General features: G+C 43.1%; 1 protein-coding gene across 1 annotated transcript in view; it reads left to right on the forward strand.

Moving 5' to 3' along the window:
• Nucleotides 1-9,503: 9,503 nt before the first annotated feature.
• Nucleotides 9,504-14,507, forward strand: part of LOC120843585 — an 80,489-nt gene continuing 75,485 nt past the window's right edge. The window contains exon 1 of the mRNA XM_040214990.1: nt 9,504-9,633. Coding sequence (XP_040070924.1) covers nt 9,504-9,633 — 130 coding nt within the window. The remainder of the gene's footprint in view (nt 9,634-14,507) is intronic.

Below are 14,507 nucleotides of genomic sequence, written 5' to 3' on the forward strand. Positions count from 1 at the left end.
CGATGGTGAGTGCGTATATTTTAGCCCAACCTTTTACCTGGAGCTTTCGGACTTCAAACCACTAGATGGGGACGTCATACACGTGACTGCTGTCAATACCTTTTATGTGAGGAGATGTGCTCGTTTTATTAATTCTTCCGGTAAATGTTTCCAATACAATTTATGAACCACCTCATGCTCCTCGTTTCTTGCATCAAATTTTGTACCCGACGGAGGCTACCCCGACACATATATCCACGTACAGCGTAAGAGGTTGTTCGTGATTCGTTTTTTGGCGTTTTTATGTCGGGTAATACTGAAATCTCATTCCCTGCAGAGCGATAGTAAGATGCTCGAACCCTCCGAGCCTTTAACTCTTAAGCTCTCTGGGACTTTGTTCTCATGGATGCGACCATAGCGCCTCGACTTGAGATTTGTCCAATAGAGAAGGATTTGGTAAGAATGACGGGTCCCCCCCCCCCCCCCCCCATTCAATGCGCTTCGGTCGCGTCCATGAAAACCTTTGCCCGTCACGAAGAAAAATTGGACTGGTCTCTAGGGTCGTAGTCGGATAAGAGGTAATAGAAGTAGTCTACGAAGCCGAACTTGAAGCGAAGGATTGCGTCTAGAAAGTCACCGAGCGTCCCATTCTCAAATGCCAAGCAAACGCCTCTCCAACCAGATGATAGGACGACACGCAAACATCCCAGGGTTTGTGGGCGAGATAAATACATTTGGCTTTCTGGCTGAGCCAAAAAACTGTTGATTTGGAGATCCGTCATTGCTCTTTCTGCAAGAAATAGAGCATTCTTGAAAAACTCAACGAACGTCTCCAGTGGCTCTTCTTTCTTCACAATAAGCTCTACGATGTGTTGCGCCCTATGCGAGCCCGATCTCGGAAAGGTAACCTGCGTGTACGAATGGATCGATTGTTTAGAGTGGAGTCACTAGTATAAAGGTTTTAATCAGAATATAATTTCACAGTTTTACGGTAATGCAAAGTTTAAGCACGAAGCTACCTCGTGAACAACATAAGCTGAGACACCTGAGCCGGACGTTTTATGCTTCTGCGGTATCCGAAAGCTCTATTATCTCTCAATCTGTCTAATAGTTCGAAGTATGTCAGTATCTCCTCCTTGCATTTTATTTGTAATTCAGACCATTACTCTAAAAAGACTGGCAGGTGCGTCGAAGAAGCATGAAGGACTTTTGCAACTCATAGTATCAGCAACAGTACACCTTCAGTGAGTTTTAATGCCTATGGAGTAGTCATATTCATAGGGCACGGCAATACAGACCTCCACGACTTGGGCCATTTCCTTCAGGCAGCAATCATGCCCAACTTTCTTGGACACGTACGCCTTGGCGCATGCACTAAAATTAGAATGTCATCTGATTGACAACAAACAGTGGAATGGTCCCCTGAAATATATTAGAAGGAAAGTCATAGAATGTCAATCAGCAGAAATTGAACGTTTGGACGTGTGTACTTTTATTCGACGGCACGCCGATTTTTTATTGTTTTTTTTTTTCGCTGAATCTAGCGGGCTGCATTCACAAACTTATTAATTTTCTCCTTTTTCATAAATGATTGTAACGTCCCGCAGGACTGTCATGGCCTTGGTATCATAAAACGCAAATCAATTGGAATCTTGATTTTTTTTTAACCTTTTATACCACGGAATGTCCCAGAAAGTCGGTCATGTTTGAGACACAATGCGTAGTTTCACGCTTAGCGTCACTATCACACGACCTCTGCAGACATATTAAGGTTACTGTAAATGCGCGGTTAGAACTGCGGTATATCTAGCCATAACTTTGTGACATTTGTAGTTTGACGACGGCTAAAGGGGTTTGACTTTATAAAGTGAATACGCTGTAAACAAGCGACGAACCTATGCCAGCTCTATTTTCGCTTTGGGTGGCCGCTAGAACTATTGTTCTGACAGAATGTTAAGTTGGGCTAGGTGGTTGTTCATGACTGGAAGGAAGTGCCGAAAGACAGGGCTTCGGCGCTTCGTTCCAGTCAGCTATTCTTCTGACACCGCTATCAAAGCGATCACCGCACAGCGAAATTCGTCTTTTGATTGCAACATATTCTCTTGTTAGAGTTCGGTCTTAAAGCATTGTTTTATGAAAAGGTTAACACTTGCAGTGTATGCTCACGTCTCGGATTCAACACGACAGCAAAGACGACTGTCTCCCCTGTCTCAGCGGGTTTTCAAAACAATTGGAGGCGGAAGCCACCCCTCCCAATTAACATAAAACTACAAAGTTTCGCAAGTCCAGGCGTTCTAACTACGCAAAATCTGTCGCGCCAAGCCCATTGAATTTACGCAAAGAAAAATGCATTATTTAGTATAGTATTTGCAGAGATGGTGCTTGACAGCAGTCTGTTACCGAATGTGGGGTTTACTGTCAGCAAGGACACTCTCCTTCATGCAAGAAACTTCATGTATGGGGCGAATTAAAAGCGTAAAAATGCATGGTACCCCAAAACTTCCTCAGGGGAATCGGTGGCTAACTGTGTTAGCGCACACCAGCTTAGGGAACGTGGAAAGGAAGCTCGCGCTGCAGATCTAAAAAAATCTTGGGTTCAATCCCAACCCCTACCCATTCTGATCTGCCGCGCGGTCGTTTACAGGCGTGAGGTCGTACCAGCGCGCAGTCGTGCATCACTAGTGCGCGGTGCATGTTAAAGACCCCAGGCCAGCGGTTGTACAGCACCGATTAAATTTTTCAACTGCCGCTGTGATACCAGACGTCCACTGAGGCTGACCAACGTCCGGCTGTACAAGTATACATCAAGGCTGACGAACGTCCTGCTGTAAAAGTATACACACAACAAATTATTATTATTTTAATTTTGTGAAAAAGCGGCTCGGTCTAGGAAACCTTTATTAGAGTGCTTTATGGCAACTTTTATTCAAATAGAAGGGATTAAACCACTCGGAACTTCACTTAGAAGTTAATGCTGCTGTCGTCTCAAACTAAGTTCTTGTGGCCATTTTTGAAGTTAAAAAATGTTTTCACAAAGGTTTCTTTTTTTTATGGGCTTTTTTGTCGAGTGGTTAGAACAAGCACCTCAAGGTGTGCCGATTTCCATCGGATGCGAGAAAACTAATCCGGACGATGTGACAGATTTGTCCTTCTTTTCAACAGAATGCAATAAACCAACAAAGGGAAACTGAATATTCATTTAATACACTTATTAATACAAAATATTTAATACATTTAATCGAACAGCTAGGCCATCCGGCAACACTAGCCGCAAAAACCAACAAAAAAACTGCTAAAGCGATCAGCAACATGTTGGTTCGACGGTGTCGCTCCCTGACCAAATCAAACGAGTACTTTCTGGGAATTCCACTAGTAGATAAGCCAAAGTAGCTGCAAAATGCACCCTTGCTTTTGGGGACACATAAGGTGGCACAAACAGTCAAATATAAAATATTTTATGGCAATATAAAACTTTAGATAGAAAATTTTAACAAAAAAATAAATCGATGATTAAACACCTGTATAAACCGCACTACGCGCGATGGTGCCAAATTCCTTGGCATGGGCGCTTTTCTAAAATGCGCTGCTGCTTCTTTGAGTCAAAATAAATATTATAGTAAATATCATTGTGACGCCATCAGGGTTCACGTGTTAAGGTTGATATCAAGACAAAATTGTAACTGAAGTTTTTCAAACTATGAATTCGTACTGTTGGAGCTTCTTGCTGAGCTAACGCGTATTTCAATTATATTCTATTGAAACATTTTTTTGAGAATCTAAGAACATGTTTGGTTGTAAAGTTTTTTTACAAGTATTGTTATTAGACAAGAAACTTGAAGAGCTCAACAACAATGTTTTCTGAGGAAATGTAACTGGCAAGGGCTGAAAACAAGTAACATAAACGGCCACTATGCCGTTGTCTTTTTGTTTTTAAAGGTAAATATTTAGACATGTTTCGAAGAAATTACAAAAATTATTTCGCTAAGAGAAGAACAACATATTTTTTGTTAATCGCCATCACTTTTCCCTAGAACATCGCCATGCTCCATGGATGACATGGGCACGTTGTAAATCTAGAAGGAGGCATATGAATTAATCTTAACCGGTGCGGGTAGAAATTCATCCAGCTGTTAGAATGACACCTAGTGAAGAAGTTACTTGTAAGCTTTGAGTAGTATTTTGAGTAAATATTCGGTGAAATGTTGAAGTTTATTATCGCACAAAAAACTCGTGGATTAACATATTTTTTTTTTAAGTTCTAACTAGATTCATGGAAGCATTCTAGAAAAGAGCCCACATTTGTGCTAAAAAATCTTAAAAATCTTTTTTTTTTTTTTTTTGCTGTGCGATTTTAGGTTTTCTTTTTATTCCTGCGTTTCGATTTTTCAGTGAATGTTGGACGGCGATTCGCGGCGTTGAAGTAGGTTCCTGACAGACATCTTCTTGGATGGTGAGTGAGTAATAAGTTATAACTTTGGTTAAAATATTGCTTTGTCAAGTTATCTCAAATGGTTTATCTGTATTCACATATTTTGTCTTATATCGTCAACGCAGCAGAGATGCGTGAGGCGTCTCGGGGAGTTTCCTGAAGTCAGTGGTCGATATTACCCATAGGGTTGTTTCGCGAAATGTCTTTACAGTTCTCGTAAACCATCTGCTGCCATCTGGGAAAGTATTCCGCCACTTTCATTATTACTTTGAACGCAAGTGATTCTTTATTCGCCAAACAGGAATATCGAAACACGATACTACCTTGCCTTTTAGTAAGTACACCTTCAGGTAGCCCGCTTCCCTCATACTCTTTCTCAAACTTGCAATAGCTTTTTTTTTTATTGGATCTGGTATAACACAGAAGCGAGGGGATGGCTTGGTCGACAACAGAACTAAACAAGTGCAATCGGGGAAGTGTGTTGCTCACTGAAAAAGAAGCTTGATCCGTTCATATTTGTCTTTGGAGACACCCCGGCGCATTTTCTGGACTATTTTCTCCTCGAGCGCCGACTTACCTTATTTGTAAATGAAGACGGGTGTGCACAAAACTCAAGCATACTTCGTTTCACATTACGTCCGGCTACAAGCAACTCTACAATCTGATGAAGCTAATCTCTGCATACGAATTCGACGTTGATCCTACGAAATTAAAATTAAAAAAACGGTAGAAACGTGTTTTTTTTTAATTGAAAGGTGCTTAACTTTTACACATTTTGCACAGCTGACCTGATTCTGTTTTCAACAGCGAGCACGAAAGGCTGACCCATATATCTCACGTACCCTCCTACACTGCGAGTGATTTTATAAAATGAAAACTCTTCAACTTAACTCCCATGTTACAGAGCACGAAAGGAGACGCAATTTTTACAGGCACACAAAAAGGCGACCTTTTTTGTGTGCCTGTGAAAATTGTTTCAGTTTTTGTGTGGTGTAACATCAGAGATATGAACAGCTAACACGCCCAAATTTCAATCTTAGAGTGCTTCAAGTTATTTTTAGAAGAGTTTTTTAATATTTAGTTTTAGCACTTCACCAGAAATAGATTAATGACCAGCCATTTTTCTCAGGATTTAGAAGAAAAAAAACGCTGAGACTTTCTGTAAGCTCATACAAATTTAGCTATACCAGTGAACACACAGATGAACAGACAGATAAAAACAGGATAACAGACGAACAGAAACCTTATATGCGTTCAAGGTTGGTAGGAATACAGGTCCCTTAATGTCAATATTTTAAGTAACATAAAAGGTGAGAAATACCCCTTTGGGAATTTCGTAAATCGAAAAGCGGTGAAATTAACCCAAATGTATTACTAGAGTAAGCAAACTATCTGTACAAAGTTTCGACATATTTTCTTACCAATAACTTCAAGCTGCAAAAGGTTTGCCAACTGGCCAGCGATGGACAGGCCCTACAGGTTTTGCAGCGTCCGTTTCATAACAAACCTTTTCATGTTAACCCTATGTAGAAAGGACGTAGATATATGTTTCATTCAGAATAAACACGTTCGATGAAAAAACACGCTCATTGTGTTCAGAATTGTAGTTAACCACTCAAAGGCAAATAAATCAATATCATACTCTTGCTAATAAAGATTTCGCAACGTAAGCATCACAATCAAACAAAAATAAAAATTCAAATATATATTTCATTTGTTTTCTCTTTTTTTTGTGGTAGATATCGCCAGAAACTGCGCTCAAAAAGTCAAAGGAAAGTCGATTCAATTTAAGCTGCAATGGGATGACGCTCAAGAAGAGAGAACAATTTTAGGAGCAGTCAAAAAGCTTGGCTGTTCTCTATCTGCGATGCCTTGAATAGTTCACTTTGTTTCTTCGCCTAAATTGTTTGCATAGTTTCTTAAATAGTGACTCGTTATGTTGATGCAATCTTGTTTGTTGGTAGGTCTCTTGAACCGTGTCGCTACGATGTTTATTATTTCGTTGAGCTGCTGCATATCCAAGAAAATGAACATGATATTGACTGCTTGAACAAAATAAAATTGAACTTACAATGATCTTTTTGAAATACCAGACGAACACAGAATCTGCCTTGCGCGCATTAAGTGTGCGTTGAAATTTGCAATGCTTGGTTGCGGAGACATTTGGCTGGTTTCGAGGATGTGCCGCACACAAATATAGGACAGAACATTTTTAACCGTCCCCCCCCCCTCCCCCAAATACGAAATGTTCCCGAAAAACATTTTGTGTGGTTCTCATCGCAATATTCGCCTGCATATCGCTAGATGCTCGGTCTTTGCCCAAATGTACCTCTGGTGGTCCGGATTAGTTACCAATGTTTCAGAATAAATCGCATCTGATTAAAATGTTACAAGTCATTTCCAAACATTTTCATTTTGGAAAATAGTGGCTAACGGAGCCCACGAGTGCATAAGGCTTAATGGCGCAAACTACAAGGAACGGGCTCCGTTCTCTATTGAAAGGCTAAAACAATAGCTTAATTTTGTAATAAGATAGGTTTTTTTTTCTTTAAGCGCTCGAGCTTCAGGGCTTTAGGGCTCTCTGGGCTTTAGGTGCTACTAAAACTGGGTGATTTAAGGGTTTATCTTGACGCTTAGCAAGGAAACTTTAAGTGACTATTTTATTAGCTAGAACGTTAGTTCCCAATCCCTTACTGGGGCGAGGAGGTGGGGGGGGGGGAAGTCGCTCGGCGGGCCGCCCCCTAGACGGCTCCTGTGGCAAACGCTAAACGCGCTCATGTTCTCCAGGTTCATCGGTTGCTCAAGGCAAGTTTTGATTTATTCGGGAGTGCACTGCCTCACTGCCTAATAAGAAGCTCTTTATGAGTTCTGATTCTTTCGAGGGTGCGCGTAGGGACATGAGTCTACGTGGGGAGGTATGTTTCTTTATTCGGGAGCCAGTTATGCGTGCCGTGTCGCCCGTGGACTGTGCTTCATTAAGCACTTGGGTCTCAACGATCGTAAGCTAACCAAGTATTTTGGACCAAGAACTTCGCCCTTCACATTCGCCTGTGGACCAGGTATGGTGGACCTTGTGTGACTTGTCGCCGAAGTTCAACTGAGAACTAAGTATGCGATGTATGACCAGCCACCGACGTCGCTTGCGGACTATATATAGTATGCTAATACGTTTGCCTTGCCGCCGACTGCAGTTGCAGATTACGGTATGCCGGACTAAGTATGGCTCTCCCGCCGTTCGCCTGCGGTCTAAGTATACCTTACTAAGTTTGATTCAGCACCGACAGTCCCCTACGGACGAAGTACATATGCCGCACTATGTAGGACTTTGTCAATAATAGTCGCCTGCAGAATGAGAATGCTGGACTGATTATGACTCGCCGGTGATTGCGGACTAGTTATAAATAATGAGCCATTCCACTCTGTGAAGGTGGATAAGCAGCGAAGCTGTTCAGCACACGACACAGACGTGACACAAAATGTTGAACTAAGGTATGGACACATTTAGTGCCTTGATCGGTGGTCATCGTGACGGAAGGTAAACGCACAGATATCGCGGAGTATCGCCGCCGCGAGGAGGCGGAGGAAACTAGACACGCGCGACGGGACCGCCACCCCGGGGAAGGAAAGGAAACTAGGCACACAAGCGGCTTGGAACGATGACAAAGAGAGTGCTGTGGTAGCGTAGACAGGGCCTGAGTTTTTGTTGACGCACACGAAAAATGCACGGAACCCTAGGCATAAAGAGCTTCGCTGCAACATGACTCACCCCCGATCGTCACCTGAGCACTAAGTATGCTGAACTAAGTATCACTCGCCGCTAATAGTGGCGTGCTACCACAGGCGACCGCCGGCAGCAGGTCATACTGAGTCTAGTTTCCTTCGATCTCTTCCCCCTTCTCCTTGCCGAGCAAAGACGTCGGACTGTGCACCGTATGGTCCGAGGTTTGATCCCGATTAGCCCATTGGTGGCGCATCTTGCTGATTGCAATCAATTGCTGCTAGTTATAATCGTGAATGAATTATTACGATTAAGTATGCCTTCTATATGATTTAGATGACTATGGCTTGGCTGCTATAGACTATGCATGCCTCATCTTGCCTGCTCCTGCGTGTAACGCTTTTTTCGTCACACTCGAGCGTTACTCTTTTCGCATGAAGTCCCGCCCATATACTCATTCCGAGTTAAAACATTAAAGTTTCCTACACTTTTCTTCTGAAATCCTCCATATAATTGCACTCTACATCTAAGCGCGTTTCTTCTCAGATAGTTGCCCGTATGCGCATAAATGTTTGAAGGTGGAGAGTTCTATAATTATTATGATCTTACCGCATCAGCGTACTATTTACGCCGCCCATCGCAGAGAAATCGGAGTGTCTAGGATGCCACTTTAGTCAATAAGTTTTGCATTTAGTGATGAAATGTCTTTCTTCGAGCAAGAAAGAATGAAGAAAAAAGTTTAATATACACACGCGGACCTATCTTGACATTTTAATTCGACTGACAAAATATACAGTACCATGTGAAAAACTGCCCTTTTTAAGTAAGCTCATGAAACGCTAGGTTTTTATGCGGAAAATGATGCGAAAAGCGTGCTAGTGATGGTCAGGATATCCAAAAGAAAAAATAAGTGAACGTGTTGACCCCTTGCTTGTTTATTGTTTCTACATGCCCTGTGTTTTACAAAGTACGCTAAAAAACGTTTGGGGGTATTCTTACCAGATGAAAATTCTAGAATAGTGAAAGGCAGATAATGTGCACATTGTGCTTAGGTTCCTGAATCTTTTTGAAGGCGACAAAGCGGACGCCGCTTTCAGAAACCAGATGTCTGACATATCGCACACCTTGACTACAGGAGACGGCAACAGCTGCAACGGCGTCAGAATGAGTGAAGCTCCGCCTTTCTTCTCAGCTAGCCAATCGGAATGAGTCTCGCCTAAAAAAATTAATTAAAATAATATTTTGTTTTTATTTTACGACTTTTCTTAGTTGTGATTGGTTTGAGCATCTCAGCAAGTGTTTTCGTTAAAGTATAAATACTGGAACCCATTGTCGTCCCAACACATATTGAAATATTGTTTCAGGCTGAATCTCAGAATGTCCTTACAGTCGCTCCTTGCTATTTTCTGTCTTATAATGGGTAGCTACTCTCAAGAGACAGCTACCACGGCTCCACTACCAGAGGAAGATCCGGCAAACTTCGAAAGTCAAGATGCAACAAGGGTTCGTTATTCGCTATTTCATCTCGAGATAAATCTTTTCCAGGTCGCTTTATCACCAATTGTAGTAATATTTCGTGTTTAGAAGCCACTTTTCTTTTTCTTCTCTGATTATTTGTACCACTACTGCTTGAAAAAACTTCGCTACACCCGTACACATCGTGTCTTTAACAAGACGGGATGCTGAAAACTAATTCAGATGTTGTATTCAAGTAGATATTAAGAGAACAATAAAATCTGAAAATGGCAATATTTATTAAACAATATGCGCCGTAAAACAGGAACAAAAAGGAAGGGAGACGACATGAAAACCTATTTTGAACTGAATGTTATTAAAAAAGTACTATTTATATACACTATTAGGTAAAGACAAAGGTGATGTGTGCAAAAAAATTACACTAACCAGTACCTAGAATATGCGATTTCAGACGTCTATGAAATCCTGACGAACTGAGGGAAATAATACGTGGCTCAAACGGGAAGATCCGCTAACGACACGGCACGCGAGCACGAGCAGTCTGTAAAAAAGTATCCCCTAGGTCAACCTCGTTATTCAGTGTGATTGATACTTATGCACCGTGATTCTAGAAAAAGAAGCGATACTTTCCAAGACGTTAAGAAGCAAATTATTGCTAGAAGTGTATGCATCATAAAATATTCATTTTTCGACTGCGGGGGACACTAAATGTATAAGCGTGCCGTCAGATCACCTATCAGATAAGGTATTTTAATTTCTGCGTGAGCTACTTGATAGAATCTACAAGTAGTCGATTATTTTTTAATTAAGCATTTTGACAAAATAGCGCTCCGTGTTGTGTCTCTATATTTTGTCCTTGTTTTACGGCGCATGTAGTTTTATTTATTTATTGTGCTTTATTTCAGTGCCACAGAAACAACTGTACCCATTTTTAGTGGTGCGTTACGTCATCATAATAAGAATCAACATGTCAAGAACGAATTTTCAGATGTCAAAATGAGAGAAACACGTCAATGCATTTTCTAAATGGTTGTTTGCATCCAAAAATATAAACATCAAACTTATCGAAGTTGGATTCGAATTTGTTAAACACCAGTTGTAGACGTGTAAGGGAATCAGTGTCGAGTAAAACGGAAGGATAATTCAATGATCGCACAAAACTTAACCTTGAAAAAAACGAAAAAAGGAAAGCCGTTTACAACTCCCTGTAACGCGGAATTTGAGCGCAGCTCTTGAGGAGGAGGAGGGAAGGGTACTGGGGGGATTAGTTGAACTCGGAAGGAGGGGGTCACGTGACCTCGGGGGTCATGTGACCAGGGAGATTACGTGACCTCGGGGGGGAGGGGTCACGTGACCTGGGGGGTCACGTGACGATGACGTCATCAGTGATGATGACGATGACGATGCGGATGCCGATTACGTCATTGGCATCCACATCGCTATCGTCATCATGACTGATGACGTCATCAGTGACATTACTGATGACGTCATCGGCATCGTCATCGTCACTGATGACGTCATCGTCACGTGACCCCCCAGGTCACGTGACCCCCCCCCCCAGGTCCTCCCGAATGAACCCGAGGTCCTCCCGAAGGAGCCCGAGGCCCTCCCGAGGTCCTCCCGAAGGAACCCGAGATCCTTCCGAGCTCCTCCCGAAGGAACCCAAGGTCCTTCCGAGGTCCTCCCGAAGAAACCCGAGGTGCGTCCGAGGTCCTCCCGAAGGAACCCGAGGTCCTGGGGGGGTCACGTGACGATGACGTCATCAGTGATGATGACGATGACGATGCGGATGCCGATGAAGTCATTGGCATCCGCATCGCCATCGTCTTCGTTACTGATGACGTCATCAGTGACGTCACTGATGACGTCATCAGTGACGTCACTGATGACGTCATCGGCATCCGCATCGTCATCGTCATCATCACTGATGACGTCATCGTCACGTGACCCCCCCCCCCCCCTAGGTCCTCCCGAGGTCTTCCCGAGGCCCGCCCGAAGGAACCCGAGGTCCTTCCGCGGTCCTTCCGAGGTCCTCCCGTAGGAACCCGAGGTCCTCCCGAAGGACCTCGGGTTCCTTCGGGAGGACCTCGGGTTCCTTCGGGAAAATTTACCCATAATGCACCGCGCGGTTACGCCGACGCCGCTCAAGCCGGAAACGGGCGCCTAAGAGCTGCGCTCTAAAAAAATTAAGGGCTCATTTTAAACAATTTTTTTTTATTCCCACGAAAAGAAAAAAAACAGCTGTTTAATATTTATGTTGCTAGACGCAATAAACCCTTTTCACATAGAAACGACACCAAGTGGCTAAAGCTACAACTACGGTTAGCGGATAGAATGACAGCTGCGATACTTTTCCTGCCTTCTCTGCGTCTGATCCGAGTTGCGGATGAGGACGGAGAGGTAGTGCAACCATTCTTCCGGACGCCAACCCAAGTTAGAGCTTTCACCGCTGCGGGAGAAAGGCCTGCGCATGTACACAACACATCTCGAAAAAGATTAATTTAGAAGGAGGTAGCTCGCTCCAGGCCCCGCCCAGGAACTCCATTTTTAGGCTCTCATTGGTTAGAGAGATCATTGACGCGCGGAATGTCGTTGTAAAATTGTTTTTCAATGCCGTAGTTCTCGTTGATTCGACCCTTTTTTATGTTCGATGAACAAATTATACATATAGAGTAAATATCGTTTTCAAAACTATAAAAAACTGTCTGTTTCGTTTTGTTTTTAAACGGTAACGAACATGGCTGCCAGCGTGCAAGTTGTTTCGCGTTCACCGAGGTGTTTAGCGAAAGATTGCCTCAACCGACGTAGTTTCCAGCAAACAACTTTCGCAAGCACCCGCTTTCGGAAGCGATGTGCGGGTGTTTGTTTTCGTAGCGCGACAGGCCTAAACATAGCGCCCCACGCAAACTAATTTCTGGATCTGGCTTGATTTGTTCGTTTGCGGGTTTTGGTGCTCAATAAAAGCATTGTTTACCGTAAACCCGAATCCGCAACTCTGATAATCGTGCAGCTGTCGTGATTGCGACCATGGTTGCGGTACTGAGAGGCAACCTACACACCTAAGCATTTGCGAGCTATTTGGCTGGAAGAAATCAGGTGTTCTTCCTGCGTCAAGTTTGTCAAGGTATGCTTCCGTCCCTTCGCTTCGGAGTGTACTTAGCTCTACAATTTTGAGCAGTTCACCTGGCTTGCTAAAGCGAACATTTTTAAGCCGCAATTTAATTGCTCGTCATGATGCTCACCCACCTTGCTCGCGGACGCTATGCAGAAAAACAAGAACAGGAAAGCTAAAGGACTGCGTATTTTGTTGATTTTTTAGTTCGTGGTCGCTTTTTACCGCACATCGACAGACGCTGGCAGACGCTTGTACTAGATGTGGTTCGTGCATGCTGGAACAGTTCAAGGCCGTTTTATGGTCGCCTATGGCGCAGGAGTCTGGCGATCTTTGCAGATGGATTTAGACGTGAGTGGACTCGCAGGCGGACGCAAGCGACGGCAAATTCTGACGCGCCTCTTTCATGGTCGCGTCTTACTGTGGTTCCTAGGGCGCACCTTTGACTGGTGTGTTAAGCGTCCTATGCTGCCTATACATCAAAAGTTGTCCCGATGTGACAATAAATAACGTAACGGAAGCTACAGTGTCATGCTAGAGAGCCTATATTACAGAGAGTTTCTAACCGCTCGATCGCGGTAACATGGTTTATGGGCCGCGTTTGCAAGACGAGCTGCGAGGTGTTGAAAGCGGTGATTGTCTGCAAACGACTCTGCCTTTCCGCCTAGCAGACGGTGCGGACGGCAGACTAGAACGCACCGGACGTCGCGACATGGAGACATCCGGCTCGCGAGCATGGTTAGCTGAACAGCGAAGCCAATCCAGTTGTAGTGTGGGGGGCACCGAGGTATGAATAAGAGGCGACATACCGGCTCAAGCCAGCCATACTAGAAAATCCCAAGTCAAGCTGGAATAAGAGGTCGCTGACGGTGGAACGCCCCCAAGGTCGCCCGGTTTTACCTGTGTTGTGGTGTGATGTCGGCTCCAAAGCCTTTTTACATCCCTGGTGCGGGACCACCATTCTATGGGCGGGGCCTAGAGCGGGTGGTGAACTCCACCTAACTTGCGCCTTATATCGTGACTGTTACGCAAAAAAGTTTTTTCCACAGAAAATTAAGGCAAAATAATACGTGTCTCATATAAGCCCCTTAATTGCTTGCCATTTCATTTTCTTATTAAACACGTAAATATACACACTTCAGTAGCGCTGTGCAATAAATAATACCACTAACAATATTATGCAAAAAGATGAAACCACTCACCATCCGCCTATTACACAAAGGTTGCAAGCCCAAAAAGTTTACATCTTCGTTTCCAGTCATAAAACAAATTGAATTGCACGTAATGATCACAGAAGAGACAATGTTTTGAACGTGCTCAATACTGCATTAGTTAGTATCTCCATAGCTGTTCCATACAACTGAAGGAAAGTCAATACAGCATATGTGTAATGATACAAAAACACTTAGAGATGAGTTGACGGTATTTGTAACCTGATGATTAAAATCAATTGTATTGTTTAAATAGTATATATACACCCAAATTCATCATCACTGGGAGACAGCTAGTACTGGTATGTGTCTAGAACATAGCAGAATCGCAAAACATCCCATATCCTGCTGTTTAAAAAATCGTGTATCAACTAGCCAATATTTCCATTTTAAAAATATGTAATATATTAACGTTAATAAATGCATTGTGTAAAAGCCTCTCTACACGACGAACAGTACCTTCTTGTAGCATTTTCTGTACATTCGCTGAGAACTAATTCTGCGTTTTGATGCGGATACCTGTATTATTTTCTCTATAATAAAATCTTAGAAAAACAAAGTTCATTCAGGAACGAAACGTGC

Source organism: Ixodes scapularis, unplaced genomic scaffold (assembly GCF_016920785.2).
Source record: "Ixodes scapularis isolate PalLabHiFi unplaced genomic scaffold, ASM1692078v2 PGA_scaffold5__190_contigs__length_132052651, whole genome shotgun sequence".
Lineage (NCBI taxonomy): Eukaryota > Metazoa > Arthropoda > Arachnida > Ixodida > Ixodidae > Ixodes > Ixodes scapularis.